Source organism: Eleutherodactylus coqui, chromosome 9 (assembly GCF_035609145.1).
Source record: "Eleutherodactylus coqui strain aEleCoq1 chromosome 9, aEleCoq1.hap1, whole genome shotgun sequence".
Taxonomy (NCBI): Eukaryota; Metazoa; Chordata; class Amphibia; order Anura; family Eleutherodactylidae; genus Eleutherodactylus; species Eleutherodactylus coqui.
In genome coordinates, this window is record NC_089845.1 from 83,572,717 (window position 1) to 83,589,915 (window position 17,199).

A 17,199-nucleotide genomic window follows, 5' to 3' on the forward strand; every position below is an offset into this window, starting at 1 on the left:
TTTCTTTGCCACTCTGCCCTGAAGCCCAAAATCCCGCAGCCGCCTCTTCACTGTAGATGTTGACACTGGTGTTTTGCGGGTACTATTTAATGAAGATGCCAGTTGGGTACCTGTGAGGCGTCTGTTTCTCAAACTAGAGACTCTAATGTGCTTATCTTCTTGCTTAGTTGTGCAACGCGGCCTCCCACTTCTTTTTCTACTCTGGTTAGAGCCTGTTTGTGCTGTCCTCTGAAGGGAGTAGTACGTACACCGTTGTAGGAAATCTTCAATTTCTTAGCAATTTCTCGCATGGAATAGCCTTCATTTCTAAGAACAAGAATAGACTGTCGAGTTTCAGATGAAAGTTCTCTTTTTCTGGCCATTTTGAGCGTTTAATTGACCCCACAAATGTGATGCTCCAGAAACTCAATCTGCTCACAGGAAGGTCAGTTTTGTAGCTTCTGTAACGAGCTAGACTGTTTTCAGATGTGTGAACATGATTGCACAAGGGTTTTCTAATCATCAATTAGCCTTCTGAGCCAATGAGCAAACACATTGTACCATTAGAACACTGGAGTGATAGTTGCTGGAAATGGGCCTCTATTCACCTTTGTAGATTTTGCACAAAAAAACAGGCATTTGCAGCTAGAATAGTCATTTACCGCATTAGCAATGTATAGAGTGCATTTGTTTAAAGTTAGGACTAGTTTAAAGTTATCTTCATTGAAAAGTACAGTGCTTTTCCTTCAAAAATAAGGACTTTTCAATGTGACCCCAAACTTTTGAACGGTAGTGTAAGCGTATGAGCATTAACTTTTTTCCACATAGACCATGTGGACTAACACAGCCAGCAAACTGTCCTAAATACAATAGTGTGCTCCTAGCCTTATTCAGTATGTGCAACTGCTTTTATTCTCATACTTATATAGAAATAAAAGACAACCACCCCACCCCAAATCTGCATCAAATGTGACAACCACATCTTCACAGATTGGTAAATAGATGATGAAATTTCTTTAACTCCTGCTCTTAGAGGTCTCTATAGGTTGCACTCTGAATATTGCAGTTTTTGATATTGAGCATTTGATGTCATTTCCAAACGAAGACCTGTAGGCTAAGTTCACACGGGACGGATTTGCTGCGGAATTTCCGTTCAGGTTGTTCGCACAGAAGTTCCACACGCAGCTTCTAATCCTGGGATTAGCGAGCAAAGTGGACGAGATTCTGCAAAAATCTCATCCACACGCTGTGGCCAAACCATGTGGAAGTGGTCATGTGGTGCGGAAATTAAAGACGCAGCATGTCAATTCCCCCCACCCCCACCCCAGCGGCCTCTATCTTCTCTATGGGGAGAGATGGCCGCAGTGGAAATGCAGGCAGGGAAGCCGCTCCAAATCCGCAGCTGTGGATTTTCGGTGCAGCCAATCTGCGAGAGTTCCACTGGAAATCCGCCCTCTGTGAACCCAGCCTTAGGGGTGCGTTCACACATAGCAGATTTTGGTACGAATCTGTAGCATACTTTGCGCTGCAGATTTCCATGTAAATGCACACCAAAATCTGCAGTATTTGTTGTGGATTTTGATGTTGTTATTGACACGGATCCGCAGCTAGTTTTACCTTTTCAATTGAAGAGGTGAAGTTTGCTGCCAATCCGCATCAAATTCCTCACTACTGGTGCAGATTTTGGCAAAGATTCCGATGTGGATTTTCCTCTGTGGAAAAGCAATACCAATTCTTCTATATGTGAATGTACCCATTGAGGCTTAAACTTTAACAGATGGGACAAGTTTTACCTTGATTGTTAATAGCACAATGCGTAAAGTTATCTTAACACAACAAAACCCATTGTAAAGTAATTCAGAGTCTAAATAAACCACCCTAATAGCGCAGCACTCCGTGACATCACTTCCCTTTAAAACTCAAGCTAAAGAAAGCTGATTGAGGGTGAAGACAAATTTTGCACAAAAATGAATCTTTAATGGATGTTATATATTTAAGCCTGAGTTTTTAGTAAGTTTTTTAGTTTTAACATTTTGGCTTAGTATCACAGCTTGTGTTGTTTTAGTAGTTAATTTATATGATTCGATTGCTTTTCCATTCACGGCTACTTGTGAATTGTTAATGCTACTCAGATTAAAATTATAAAGAGACCTTTTTTGTTTGGTCACAAAAATTGACTCCGTCTTTGTTTTGCAGGTGAGACAGCTGACGCTGCAGCTGGAGCAGGAGACGAAGAAAAGGCTGACGACGCAGAATGAGCTGAAGGTGCACGCTTTTGAGGCGGATAATTTGAAGGGATCGGAAAAGCAGTTAAAGCAGGAAATAAATACGTTGTTGGAAGCAAAGAGGTTGTTGGAGTTCGAGCTGGTTCAGCTAACCAAGTATGTACATTTTGTAGACAGTAGAATTCCTTAAGCTGTCTTTAATGTGTAGCTCCAGTTTTGTTTGGTGTTAAATGTGCGGCAGGGAAAGAAGGATGTCCTATATCACAGACAACCCCATGATGCGGGAACAGAAGACCCACCAGCAAACCTCCTGTTCTATATAATGTGTGGCCTTGCAAGTAGGGGCTTCATGCTTTATACCAGTGCCATGCATACAGGATGCCTTGCTTTCTCGAATCCTGTATATACTGGTGATTACACTTCAGGTGGGAGCACCAAACATGTTAAAACTACACCTGAAGGGTGTGAAGGTTTATTAAAAGGTTATTCCTATTTTCTAAAGTGAAGGCATATCTTTAGAATATATTATCATTTTATGATTGGTGGGATTCCGGCTGCTGGTACCCCTACCAATCATGAGAATGAAGGGGCCGCAGCACTCATTTATCAGTGCAGCCCATTCACTGTTGCGTCACTGAAATCGTACTACAATTCTGTACAAGTGAATAGCTCCACTGTACAGGGCAATCTTTGAAGGGGACCAAAGTGGTAAATAGCACAGCGGCCCCATCATTCTCAGGATCAGTCCACCTCTTCAAGATAAGACTGCCACTGATCATAAAGGGATGGCATATCCTACCGATATGTCATCACTTTTAGAGGGCAACCCTTTTAATTACTCTTATGCTTTATGGTCTGACTATTTGGTTACTTTGCCCAAGGCTATCATGTACATTCCATAACAAAGAATTATACCTAATTATTAAGTATAGCATAAACAGCTCAGGTTTTATGGCGGCAGGAATGGCTTGTGCACCTATGCTATGGTTTGGGCTTTTTTTTTTTTTTTTGCTTATTAGCCTGTTTTTTTCCGGGCCATGTTGTGATAAGCTGAGGACCTAAAGTTTAACAATGATCTGAACAGTTCAGTTAATGACTTGCATTCTTGGCATGCTTTGTAGTATGTATACTTGTTTCGTACCTCAGTAGGCATGGGTGATTTTGGCAAAATGTTAAAGGTATGCCCCTCTTCCTAATTCTTAATTTTCAGTGCTCATTCTCCTTAATCTTATCAGTTTGATTGGCCAGCGCACATCAGATTTCACTTCAGTAATGCTTTTAATATGTGCGGCACCAAAGCGGGGCTTCAAATATTAATAGCATTTAACTCAACATAGCTGTTATGTCCTTTGAAGGTTTAGAAAGGATGTTGTCCTGCTGAAGGGCGCACCCAACAGAATCAATGTGGTTACACAATAGTCTTTATCATGGTAGTATATTAAAGTGAACCTGCCACTTGTTCTCTTCAGATTATGACATCTTTATGGTGAACTAAAACTGAACTAGTCACAGTAGTCACTAGAAGCAATTAGATGAAACTGAAAGGGAGGAGACAGATTAGATATTAGAACTTTCTGACAGTGAAAGTGATCAATGAGTGGAACAGGTTACCACGGGAGGTGGTGGGTTCTCCTTCAGTGCAAGTATTCAAACAGAGGCTGGACAGACATCTGTCTGGGATGATTTAGTGAATCCTGCACTGAGCAGGGGGTTGGACCCAATGACCCTGGAGGTCCCTTCCAACTCTACCATTCTATGATAGTCACACAGTTAAAACTCGGCTGTTAGATCTGACTGCAGCATAGAGTGTGACAGCGGGCTGGCCAAACTCAAAGCAGTGGACATTTAAACTAGCTTAACAAGATGTTTTGTATGTAAATTAAGTGAACAACTTAAAATAACTTTTGTTTCAAGTTTAGTTTAAAAATTTAGCAAATACTGATTTACATTTCAACTGTGAAAATGTGTGAAAAGGTGCAATTGCACTTTAAAGGAGTTGTCTAAGTTAAGGACACCCCTGTCACCAGGTCCGCCATGGTATAAAACAAGTCCCTTTGACGTCACTTTGCATGCGGAGCCAGTGTGCAAACAAGTGCAGAAGCCAATGACAAGACTCAGCAATCGTGGCTGAGCGCTGTTATTGGATGCTGCAGCAGATTTCCGGGAAGTCACAGTTGGCTGTAAACAGACAGCGGTGACCGGAGCAGATAGCAGAGGACAAAGAGGGTTGTGGGGAGGTAACTGCCTATTTGTTACTTTTAACCATAGTGTGACAGGGCTTTCCCTTAACTCGAACAACTCCTTTAAGTTGTTCTCAAAAATAGAGTGGTCACATCACATGCGCCCTCTAACTGGCAATTAGGATATGCCCTTGCACAAGAAGAAAGATAGACCCCCCCCCCCTTCCTCGGGCCGAGGGTTGTCAATGACTAAATGGCTAACCACATCATCATACATTTCCAGTAGAGATTAGACCATGAGCACACACTGCAGAAATTTCCTACTAGTGAATCCGCATAAATAAAATCTGCACATGACTTTGTGGCAGATTTTAGTGCAGATTGAGCTGCAGATTTTTATGTCTGCAATAACAAAAAATGTGGTACAAATCCCCAGTATCTCTAATAATATGCTGCCGATTTGAAGATTCACTGTGTGCCTAGAATCCACAACAGCTTTTTTTTCTCGCTGTAAATAATTTGGGTTTTGTTTAAACCCCATTCACTAACATTGTACTGCACTTCTGTTGTGCAATTTCAATGCACGTTCTCCAGCTGAAATTCTGCAGTAAATCTGCAGAGGAACAACACAGCATCTCCAGTTTAATTATTTCATGGGGATTAAAACCATTTCCTAAAATAGGCATTTCAGGAGAGCGTTCCTTTAAGTGTACCTAAGTTTTCACAAAAGTTTGAGAAGCAGCTCAGGTGTTCATTTCATGGGCCACTGTTTTGCGGCTGTTTGTACCCAGTTTGAGCTCTATCAATTCCTTTTTCAATGTAGATTTTTCTGCTGCTGTGCTTTCTGCAATCCACTTACTGCCATTCTGCCAGTGCTGTACTGGTCCACGTTTCCCATGCTGCCTTGCGTAGTCTTGCTCCAATCGGCTGAAATAGGACATGTTAATGCTGCCCCTCTGTTGTACCTAGCAATGTCTCCATGTTCTCTGTTACTAGGGAAGCCAAATGCCTAACAATAGGCAGTGGAAGGCAAAGTTGCCACCCCCTAGTGGCCGGCACTTCAAACCTGATTTTCATTGGTAAAACAAAAAATGCAAGTGTATTACACGATTGATACACACATAGGCTATTAGATGAGCATTAGTTTGGTGAAAAGTTAGTGTCCTTTTAAAAGGGTTTCTTCAGGACTTAAAAAAAAATTAAGTGGCTCAGAAATGTATAAAATAAAGGATACAGAATCCTATGCTCCAGTGCTGCCCCCAGTGCCCACAGATCGGAACCCGGAAGAAGCCAGCGAGCAGTCACATACTGTACATCGGGCTCACGACCACACCATCATTCACAGGTTTCAGCAGTGGTTCTTCTATGGCCACTGAAGCTTGTGATTGGCTGTCAGCCACATGCACCATGTACAGCACTTAAATGCCCCCTGGCTTCTTCCGTAGGGCTCCAGCTCTGGGTCAGACGCCTCTGCAGCCGATGAGTATGTATTTATTTATTTCATACAGTTTTGAGCCATTGAAATGTGTAAGTCCTAGAAAACCCCATTAAAAGTACAGACTTTACAATCTTCCTATTTATTTGCTTTAGATTGTGTGCACAGAAAACAGGATGAAATCTATAGATGGACCAGTAGCTGGATATGGTAATCTTTAGCATCATTTGGAGGCAGTATCTTTAGTGCAATTTACCACTGTATTCATTGCAGATGTTACTGGGTTCTAGTAACTTTAAGGCTTTTTTAACCTATGAACTGAGAAGAAGTAAATCCTCTGTAAGGACTCTCCTGTCATGAAGGCTCCAGAGCAAAATTTGGATTTGGGTTTTTGGCTATTTAAAACCCTGAACTCGCTTAATGTTCATCTTAACCTTTCTTTCCCCCATCAGGCAGTACAGAGGCAATGAAGGTCAAATGAGGGAACTTCAGGATCAACTTGAAGCTGAGCAGTATTTTTCAGTAAGTGATATGTCCCTAATCAGCCAAGTATTCAATAAGTATACAATTAGCAATATACAGGGAGAATCAAATGAAGCCTACTTAATTTTCTGTAACATGGATTTTATTCATGTTCAATGTAGACGGCACCCTAAAGATACTCTTAGGTTATTTTTTTTGTCCACCTTCTATATTAAGTAAAGAACAGTAGGGTGCGGGTCCTTCCCATTTTTGTGAAAAAACTGAAGGATTGTTTAAAGCCTAAATCTACTCTAAGCAATGAACTCTAAAGGCCCCGGTACACGTTAGTCAAACATCATTGGATTTCGGTGGGACTGGATGACTCTAGTCTGTGTAAAAGTTTCTGACTTTACCCCGACAGCGGATGTAAAGTGAAAGGAGAATCGCCTGCCTTGTAGTCCAACACCCAATCCCTTTGGGAGATAAGCCGTAGCCAGAGCTGACTTGTGGCAGCTATCTCCACTCTGTCTATTGAAAACACATAAGCACTCACCCAAACCAAGTGTTCGTATGTATGCGGGAGCCAGAAGAAATAGCTGTTGGCAGAATAGGATGTATTTTCCATCTTTATGCACAATGTGTTATTTAAAAGCTACTCATTAATGGTTTTTAACCTGCTGGTTTGTATCACCGTAAAAATGATTGTTTCCATTCTATCCCTAATGAGTTATTCGGTGTACTACACGTACTTAATGTCTCCCTGTAATGCATTAGTATAATTATTGTCTGTGCCGTTCCTATATTTCACAGTCTGAAGGGCTCTCTACTGTGGAATGTGATCTGCTTAGTATTACACTCATGTCAGCTTAACTCCTTCATTATTGCCCTACAGACACTGTACAAAACTCAGGTTAAAGAACTGAAGGAAGAAGTGGAAGAGAAGACCAAGCTAAGCCAAGACCTGGATAAGAAGTTTCATGAACTTCACAGTGAAAAGTATGTTTATGTGAAAGTGATATGATGTAATGACAATGTGGCTTGTGAATGACTGACCTCTCTTCTTCCTTGCCTTTAGAAACTGGCAAACCAACTTATAGGATTCTACTTCTTCACATGCCATTCACACCAGAGCTTATAACTCACGAGATACAATACTTCCCTTTTCCACATAATTGATATACATTATCGATCGATCTCGTATCCATCTATCAGATTCATGCAAATTTTCTAATAGAAAAACATTGAAACATCTAGTTTATTAAATTGGTTTTACACTGACTTGAAGATGGATGTGTGATTGTATGATATTATACAGGTATGCCTTATTCTGAAAGCTGTTAGGTTTCAGAAAAAACATACTTAAAAGTTTGACTCTAAGCCCACTTGGAATGGAGATCCAAGTCAAAGAGCGAACTACTGCAGGCTCTTCTCGCTTGTTTCCTAAAGACTGACAGTTTTTACCTTATACACAGGAAGAGGAGCTGTCACTCTTGATGCTGCAGGAGGGAAGACCACGGAGCAGCCCACCCCTTTAACTTGAGATCTGTCCTGGGCTTAAGCTGCCTGTGGTTTGGGCATCATTAGCTAGCTTAAGGCTTCATGCCCACAGCCGGGTCGGATTTTGACTGCAAAATTTTGCTGCGGTATCCGCCCCGGTGCCCCACAGAGACCCTATACTCACCTGTCCGGATCCGCCGTGAGTGGTGACGCGCCGGCATTGGGCTGTGATGCAGATTCCCGCAATACTTCTGCAATGCCCACAGCGGGAGTATTACGGAAAGGATGGCTTCCCCTGACTGCAATGGTAGTCTGTGCGTTTTTGCACACAAAATAGAACAAGTTGCGATTATCCCCCGCGAGCGGAAAATCACAGCTGATGTCCGCTCGTGGGCAGGGGAGAATCGTTTAACATTGCATGTCTATGGACGGACATTGTTGCAGAATCCACGTCTGGTGTCTGACCGTGAATTCCAAAGCGATCTGTCTGTGGGCATTAGCCCTTACACTGAGCAACTGTGGTTCAGTAGTTGCTCAGAAAAGTCGCTAAATCATACAGGCAACAATCGCTTGTTTGATTATACATGGAGCGCTTGTTGTTCGTTAGTTTGCTGACATCATTCGTAGGGATATCTTCATGCCAATTTGTTTGTAAGTCATTCAAATACGCATGACTGTGCCTTGGCACCAGACGGCTTTTGATCACTGAACAACCAGTTTTTTTTAGGTGAGCTGTAATGACTAGAGATGAATTCTCGTTCATCACCCTGTTGGTTTACACAGAATGACTTTCATTTGCTTGATTGTGCGATTATTCGAATGATAGTTGTCCTATGTAAAGTTACCCTTACCCCTTTCACAGCTCATCCATCCGGTCTGTGACAGACCTCATTGACACATAATTGCATCTGTTGGGCTTCTGTTCTGTCTGATGTAAAAAAACAGCGATACACGGTGCACTATTCTTGTCCCTGAAAACCAGACAGACCCCGAACACGCATGAACGGAGCTTTAGGTAGCTCTACTAAAAGTGGGGGATATACAAGTGTGCTGCCTTTTTATTGAATAAGGTGGTGGTGCGGTATAATTTTGAAGCTTTCGGGCAGTGACTAAGTTATATCTGTGACTTTACAGGGAAACTATAGCTGCGCAGTTGGATCTGGCGGTAACAAAGGCAGAATCGGAACAGCTGGCCAGAGGACTTCTGGAAGAGCAGTGCTTTGAATTTAAACAAGAGATTAAGAAGCTATCGTCAAGAACCAGACAAGACGTTATAGACAAAGATCATACCATTTGCAAGGTGGAATATTTAATTTCTGGTTCAGTTTACACGTCTTATGTACTAAATTGTTGCATGGTGACATTGTCATGTAAGCAGTAACAACTTTGTTTCATCTATAAGAGCAGCTTGTTTAATCCTCAGGTCGTGCTCACATGACCGTATGCGAATTGTTTATTACCTGTGCAGCTTTTGCGTGCGTAATACACAGTAGCAATCTCCCATACTCTCCCATGTTGACGCTCACATAAGGCGCACAAAATATGCACTGTATGTTCTATCTTGGCGCATATTATGCATGTATACACATCAAGATAGTGCATGGGGATTGGTGGAATGCAGCAAGTAGGCATGTCATTATGTAGTTGTGTGTTCCCGTCTGGTGCGCACCTAGATACGGCCGTGTGAGCCCAGCTTTACTTTAAGCATTATTCTCTCTTGGATGCATCTTTGTGTAGTAACTATTTGTCCATCCAGTGACAACCGGTTAATTTCCGTGTAATTAGGTTGTATGCACATTAAAGCGTTCCTCCATGCCTGGACAAACACACATGGCTGCTCCGTTTCTCTGACTACTTGATACACACTGTTAATTAGTAGGCGTCATTAGTCTAAGACACTGCACCTGCTTTGATTAAGGCTGGATCTACATAGCAGAGCCGGATTCCACATGCAGGATCCCACAGCAGATTCTGGTTCTGACCCCGGCCGGCGACCTTGTGTGCCTGCTTTCCCTGTACTGCAGATGACTGAAAGCTTGCCATCCGTCATGCACAGTACAGATTTAAAAAAAAAAAAAAAATATATATATATATTTGTTTTTCCTGCACTGTCGCTAGGCAGTGACGCAGGTACCTGCAGCCTATCCGCAATGTCTGCCTATTGTGGATCATCTGCAGGTCTGACATCTGCCATTGACTTCAATGGAACCCGACTGTGTGGATTCCACACAAAAATAGAACATGCTGCTATTTTAAATACGCTTGCTGAATTTGCAATCACTATCCGCTCAATAGGTGCAGAATACCGCATATCATACACGCGGATGACTATTGCAAATTCCCCTATTGAAGTTTGGTTGTGTGAAGCTGGCCTAACTAGTACTGCCCACATGAGCAGTGCTGGCCAGTACAGTTTAGTGTCTTAGATTACTGATGCATGCTATGCATAGTGTGTATCAGGTAGTCAACGAAACAATGCAGCCATCTTTGTTCAGGCCTGGAGGGTTGCTTTAAGGCCTCATGCACACAGTGCACATTTGGTCAGTATTTTCCATATATTTTTAATGCCAAAACCAGCGCTCGTTCACACCAGCATTGTGACAGTCCACTGTTCTGCTCCACCCTAGAAGCCAAACACTAAGGCTGGGTTCACACAGGACGGAATCGCCCCAGAATTTCCGTGCGTACTTTCCGCTCGGAAATTCTGTCGGCACTCTTAAACCTGAGCCTAAGCAACACTCTTGTTCACACACTGCGGACAAGTTGTTGCGACCATGCCACGCGGAATTCAAAGCTGCAGCATGTCATATTTTTAATTTTTTTTAAACTTGTTTTGTTGAACAATAAATATACCGTGCAGGATATGAGTAGATAAATTTGTATACATCATACGCTTTCTAACTTAAAGGGGTTGTCCCGTGAAAGCAAGCAGTGTTAAGCACTTCTGTATGGCCATATTAATGCACTTTGTAATATACATCGTGTATTAAATATTGGCCATACAGAAGTTATACACTTACCCCCTCCGGTGCTGGCGTCCCTGTCTCCATAGCGCCAATCAAAGCCGCTTTGTGCCTGGATTAGACGCGCTTACGTTGAAGGGGCCGCTCCGGCGTGCTCGCGCCGCACAGCTTTTCTGCGCAGAAGACCTCTGCGGCGCGAGCACGCCCGAGCCGGGCAGACGGCGCAAGCGCGTCTAATCCAGGGAGAAGGCAGCTTTGGTCGGCGCTATGGAGACGGGGACGCCAGCACCGGAGGGGGTAAGTGAATAACTTCTGTATGGCCAATATTTAATGCATGATGTATATTACAAAGTGCATTAATATGGCCATACAGAAGTGCTGAACCCCACTTGCTTTCGCGGGACAACCCCTTTAAGGGAGAATTACACAGACATAGGAATACAATGCATTAGTGTGTTAGATTACAGTGTCAGTAGAGATTGACATTTGCACCCAAATCATTGACCAGCCCTAGACACAACTCTATTCAATAAACCTTGGAATCTTGTGTGACAGTTCTGCCTGTTGAGCCACACCATCTCCCCCACACCTTGTGGAATTTTTCCAGGCATTTTGCGGCATGTCAATTTTCTCGCCGTTTCCGCTGCGGAGACTCTCCTCTCTATGGGGAGAGATGGCCGTAGCGAAATACAGGCGGCAAAGCCTCTTGAAAACCTGCGGCGTCTGCTGCGGGTTTTGAAGCTACCTTTCTGTCGCAGAAATCTTGAGGATTTACACTCCGTGGGTCTGCAGCCTAAAAGTGTCAAATCCAGCATATGCCAGACCTGAATGGAACAAGATTTTGCTGCGTCCTCCAATGAAAGTGATGAAAAATGGATTTTATACGAAGTACAAAAATCTTGTTTTCTATAATTGATGATCGAGAGATACTGAATCCCATCACTTTGTCAGTGGGACATTTTCGCCACCTGTATGAAGAGTTACTTAAAGAATGCGCCATTTTGTAAACCGTAAAAGGTAGCGCCCGAAACTCTTACCCAGTGACTTGGAGTATTAGCACTTGTCCTGGCGGCTATTAGACCATGATATCACCACTCTTTCAACCCAAATCGCGTGTTGCCAGCTGTCTGAAAAAATGTATACTACTCTTGGTTTATAATAGACTTTTGCTGTAAATGTACTTGTGTGTTTTTGTTCGTCTTGAATAATTTCATTTTACATCTTATTTTGGCAGCTGGAGGAAGCAAACCATACATTAACCAAAGATGTTCAAGAATTAACCAAAGAAAATGCAGATCTAAGTGAAAAGGCGAAGACACTGGAAGAAGGTATGTTTTTTCTTTTATAATTGAGCCTTTAATTATTTATTTTAACCCCTAAATGACGCGGCCCTCTTTTTTTTTTTTTTTTTTTTTTTCTTCCATTTTCGTTTTTCTTCCCCTCTTTAAAAAAAATAAAATAAAATTGTAACTCCTTTATTTATCCATCCACGTTGCTGTATAAGGGCTTGTTTTTTGTGGGGCGAGTTATATTTGTCATTGGTGCTATTTAAAGTACCATATAACGTACTGAAAAACTTTTAAAAAATTCGAAGTGTAGTAAAATGAGAAGAAAAAAAAGCATTCCGCCATCTTTCAGTGCGTCTTCTTTCTACGGTGCACTTATTGCAACAAAAACGACATGATAACTTTATTCTATGGGTCGGTACGATTGCTATGATACCAAACGTGTATAGGTTTTTGGGTTTTTTTTTTTTTACTGTACTACTTTTTTTTTTTTTCCCTCTCATCATACACACCCCGACTCTCTCAAGGACGTAAATGTACGTCCTGGAGCAGGAAGGGGGTAAGTTCATGGCCTATTTTGGGCATGAGAATGCACCAATTTTTGGGGGGATTTGAATCTCTACTTTTCAAAAGCCATAACCTTTTTATTTTTCACACGGACGTATGAGAGCTTGTTTTTTGCGTGGCAAGCTGAGTTTTTATTGGCCCCTATATTGTAAAACTTTTATTAAAAAAATTTTTTATGATCGTATTGGGTGAAAACATCAATTCTGCCTTTTTTTTTTTTTTTTTTACAGTGTAAATCATGCAGCATTAAATGTCGGTCACGAGAACTAAAACCTTATTAACCATATTTGTCTTCTGCAGACTTTAAATTAAAGCAAGAAGAAATTAGTAATTTGAAGATTACATTTGAGAAGAACATAAATACTGAAAGGACGCTGAAAACACAGGTAAGTGGGCGATCCACTCACTGGTGTTTATACTGCTCTGAATGTAGGTTTCAATGAATGACAGACACGGGTCTGTTTATTTCAGTCCGCCGTATGAGAACTGTTCAGATTTTTACGTTCAAAGAGGTTTTCGCATCAGACATTTATCTTCTATTCCCGAGGATTATTCTGAGCACTGCACCCCAAGAGTGCCCATATGGATGGAACAGGGGTGCGCATGCCTGACCTCTGCTCCATTCACTTCTATAGGACAGAGGGAGATAGACGAGCATCTGTTCCGTTAAAGTGAATGGGAGTGGCAGTTGTGCATGCACAGCACCGTTCCATCCACATGGGGACTCTGAACATACAGTTCTCAGTGTAACCAGGGGTCCCAGCAGTCAGACCCTCAGTGATCAGACATTGATAAGTATCTTGTAAAATGTTTAATCAAAAATAAATAAGCTTCTTATGTACAAGTATAGATATTAGTACTATGTGCTGTTTTAATTGCTCATTTTTCATGTTATTCTTTTATTACATTGATGTCAAGAGTTTTCTGGGATTTTAATATTAATGACTTAGAATTCTCATCATTATCACATCAACTGCTGCTTAAAGGGGCCACAGCGCTCTAGTGAGCACAGCGTCTTTCATTGCTTGTCATGCATAGCACTGTACATCCATTAGTGGTTGTGCCTGGTATTGCAGCGAAGTCCCATTCAAGAGAATGGGACTGAGCTACGATACAAGGCGCAACCACTACTGAATGAATAACCAGGAAGGAGGATGCTACACTCATTGGAGTGCCAGAAAATGTACAGTCAGCTGATCAGTGGAAGCCCCGGGAATTGGACCTCTGTTAATCTGTTATTGGTGATAGGCCATCAGGATTAAAGCCCTGAAAAATCCCTTTTAAGGCCGCCTGCACATGAATGGATTTTTGCTGCGGAATCCGCAGCAGGCATACATACAGCGAGTCCGCAGCAAATACAGTCAGTAGCATTCAAGGGAACCATCTAAACCATTCAAAATAACTAACGGTACAAGACGGGGATGCGCCTTGTCCACCGCTCTTATATTCACTGGTGATGAAACCCCTGGCCAAAAACATAAGAAGCAATCCAAACATGAATGGCATAACAGTATGCCCAACAACACACAAAATCAGCCTATTCGCAGACTGTCATACTAACTATTACAAAAACAGAATCCTGAGTACCAGCTGTCTTTGAAATACTCAATCAATTTGGATCTTTGTCCTACTACAAAATTAAGCCCACAAAATCTCAAATGATGGGAATTAACCTTGCTCAAAAAAACAAAAACTATCTAATTACTAATTTCCTATTTCGCTGGAGCCCAAGGTCGGTTCCTTATCTAGGAATCCGACTCGCCACCAAAACCAGTGACTTGGTGGATGCCAACTTCCCCCCCCCCCCCTTTTAAGGTAAATACAAAAAGAACTAAACAGAATAGCCACTCAAGAATTATGTTGGATGGGAAGAATCACGATATACAAAGTGTTAATTCTCCGCAAGATCATGTACTACTTAATTCTGCCAATTCCTATCCTATTAACAATCTTTTCCTCCTTCCACAAACAAACGAATGCATACATCTGGCAAAAATCAAAACCCCGGGTCGCTTTCCATACAATGACTAAATTCAGGAAACATGGAGGATTAAGCCTTCCTAATCTGAAAAATTACCACAACTCATTCCTAATAGACCAATCCAAATTTCTATACTGTCAGGGTCAGATTCCGCTGCGGGCTCTCGCATGTGCAATTCGGCTCTTCCATGTGCAGGCAGCCTTATATGGGGTGATTTAGTTCCTGCTCATACTGCTTGAATATGACAAAATAAAAACTATTGTGCCCCTTCCATGTGATACATTTCTTTCCTATGATTGTGATCTAGGCTGTGAACAAACTGGCTGAGATTATGAATAGGAAAGATTTCAAACTGGACAGGAAGAAAGCCAACACGCAAGACTTGAGAAAGAAAGAGAAGGAAAACCGTAAGTTGCAGTTGGATCTCAACCAGGAGAAGGAGAAATACAATCAGATGGTTACCAAATTTCAGAAAGAGATGGAAGATATGTTAATGGTAAGTGATGGGTGGGATAAATGCAAATTGTTAGCTTGTATTTTATATGCCGAATACGCAACATAAACCGGTGGAAATCACACATAATGCAGGGCTTTTATTTTATTGATAGAAATGCTGTACGTACGTGTGTGTGTGTGTGTGTGTGTGTATATATTATAGTGTATGTATGTATGTGTGTGTGTGTGTGTGTGTGTGTGTATGTGTGTGTGTGTGTGTGTGTGTGTGTGTGTGTGTATGTATGTATGTATGTATGTATATATATATATATATAATATATTACACACACATAGTATTACTGCTTTTCTTAAAGTAACGCTAAGCGCGTGTTCATACCTATAAGATTTGGTGTGGATTTTCAGCATTGGTACGGAATTTGACACAGATTTGCAGCAAAATTCAGCCCTTCAATTGAAAGGGTGAAATCTGCGGCACATCTGCATCAAAATGTGTAGCACCAAATATGTTGTGGATTTTGTTACGGATCCGCACCACAACCAACCACGTGTTAATGCAACCTAATATTTGACTTCAGTCTACCAGCAGTCAAAAAATTAAATGCTTGTATATTAATGGCAAATTAAAACAAAGTACTTTTGAAGCAGCTTTTGAGCTCTTTAAAAATTGATGACTTATGCATAAGATAGATAGCTCATCAATAGCTGACTAGCAGGAACCCGCTGTCCAGGATCTCTGGCCGATCAGCTGTTTGCAAAGCCAACTGTTGCTTTGTATAAAACAGGAAGCAAATGGCTCCATACATTGTATTATGGTCCTTATGGTATTGCAGGTACAGCTCCTAGTGAAGTGAATGTGACCTGTGCTTGCAGTACCATACTGAGCCACTGCACATTGTACGGAGCTATCTGCCTCCTACTCCGTACACTTTGACAGCTAACTCTCTGAATAGCCCATTGGACTTTTTTTTTTTTTTCTCCAAGCAATTAACTGAAGAAAGCAATACCAGGAATGAACTTCAGATGCAGCTAGCCAGTAAAGAAAGTGACATTGAACAGCTGCGTGCCAGACTGTCGGAGTTGCAGTTACGTATGGACTCTACAAGTGTTGCCAGTCTACAGCCAGATGAAGCAGATGGAACGATAGGTGGTAAGAGCAAAGAGAGCCTAATTTATAGATTATTATTATTATTATTATTAACCAATTGATTTGGAGTCAGCAATCAAAGTATTAAGGCAAAGATTATAAGTGGTTTTCAGCTTGTTAAATAGATCATACAGTGATCATTAAAAGCACTGATTACCATTATCAATAAATGATAGCTGCCTACCACTTTAAAGTCCATGGTCACATGTTGCGGAATCTCGGCTATTGAAAATCTGCTGCAGGTTTTGGTATGGGTCCGCGTTAAAATAGCATATTACACGCAGATCTTTACACGGATTTTGCTTTGGACTTGCTGCAGATTTCACCCCCTTGCTTGAAGAGGGGCGATCAGTGATGAAAGTGTGCTGCATAAATTGACTGGCTGCAGATTTAAAATCCACGCAGCAGGTCAATTTTCTTAAACTCCCGTGCACAATACTTGTACTGCAAAACACTGGATTTTCCCCCAAGCAAGTCTGCCTCATTTGTGCTACATGTGTATGAAACACTAGTCTTCCTGTTTGTGCGCCCATACTTGTTATGGCCGAGCCACGGGAACCACATATGGATTACTGCTGTTTCCAAGTGAAAGTATAGGGACAGCTCGGCCATTAGCAGTCATCCATATGTGGTTACCATTACTCACTAAAAACGTGTACAGCACCCTAAGACTTTGTATACAGAGGTATGTTGGTGCAAGCAAAACGGGCAAAATGTATCTAGGAAAGACTTCACCACTTGTTGGTGCAGTGCACCAAATCTGCCCTGTGTTAAGACTTAAGGGGTTCTGGTCCTGCCCTCCAAACTGTTTAAATCACCTTAAAAAGTTAATACTACTAGTGAAATTTCAAGGTATTTTGCACAAGTATTACAATTTCCCCATACATGTCTAAAAGCGATTGCTGAATTGTGGCTGTGACTTGTTACTAGACAGCAGTGCATTGTGGGGGCTTGGATGGTTACGCAGAGTTTAATTGTAGGCTCACATGCCAGAGAGAATGAAGCTAAGCCGAGTCTGTATGTA

At 41.7% G+C, this 17,199-nt stretch overlaps 1 protein-coding gene across 1 annotated transcript in view; it reads left to right on the top strand.

Moving 5' to 3' along the window:
• The window catches only part of ROCK1 (Rho associated coiled-coil containing protein kinase 1), a 99,115-nt gene that overhangs the window by 74,084 nt on the left and 7,832 nt on the right, over positions 1–17,199 (top strand). The window contains exons 20-27 of the mRNA XM_066579638.1: positions 2,176–2,360; positions 6,272–6,341; positions 7,174–7,277; positions 8,913–9,078; positions 11,976–12,069; positions 12,895–12,980; positions 14,883–15,071; positions 16,013–16,178. Of these exons, the coding sequence (XP_066435735.1) occupies positions 2,176–2,360; positions 6,272–6,341; positions 7,174–7,277; positions 8,913–9,078; positions 11,976–12,069; positions 12,895–12,980; positions 14,883–15,071; positions 16,013–16,178 (1,060 nt within the window). The remainder of the gene's footprint in view (positions 1–2,175; positions 2,361–6,271; positions 6,342–7,173; positions 7,278–8,912; positions 9,079–11,975; positions 12,070–12,894; positions 12,981–14,882; positions 15,072–16,012; positions 16,179–17,199) is intronic.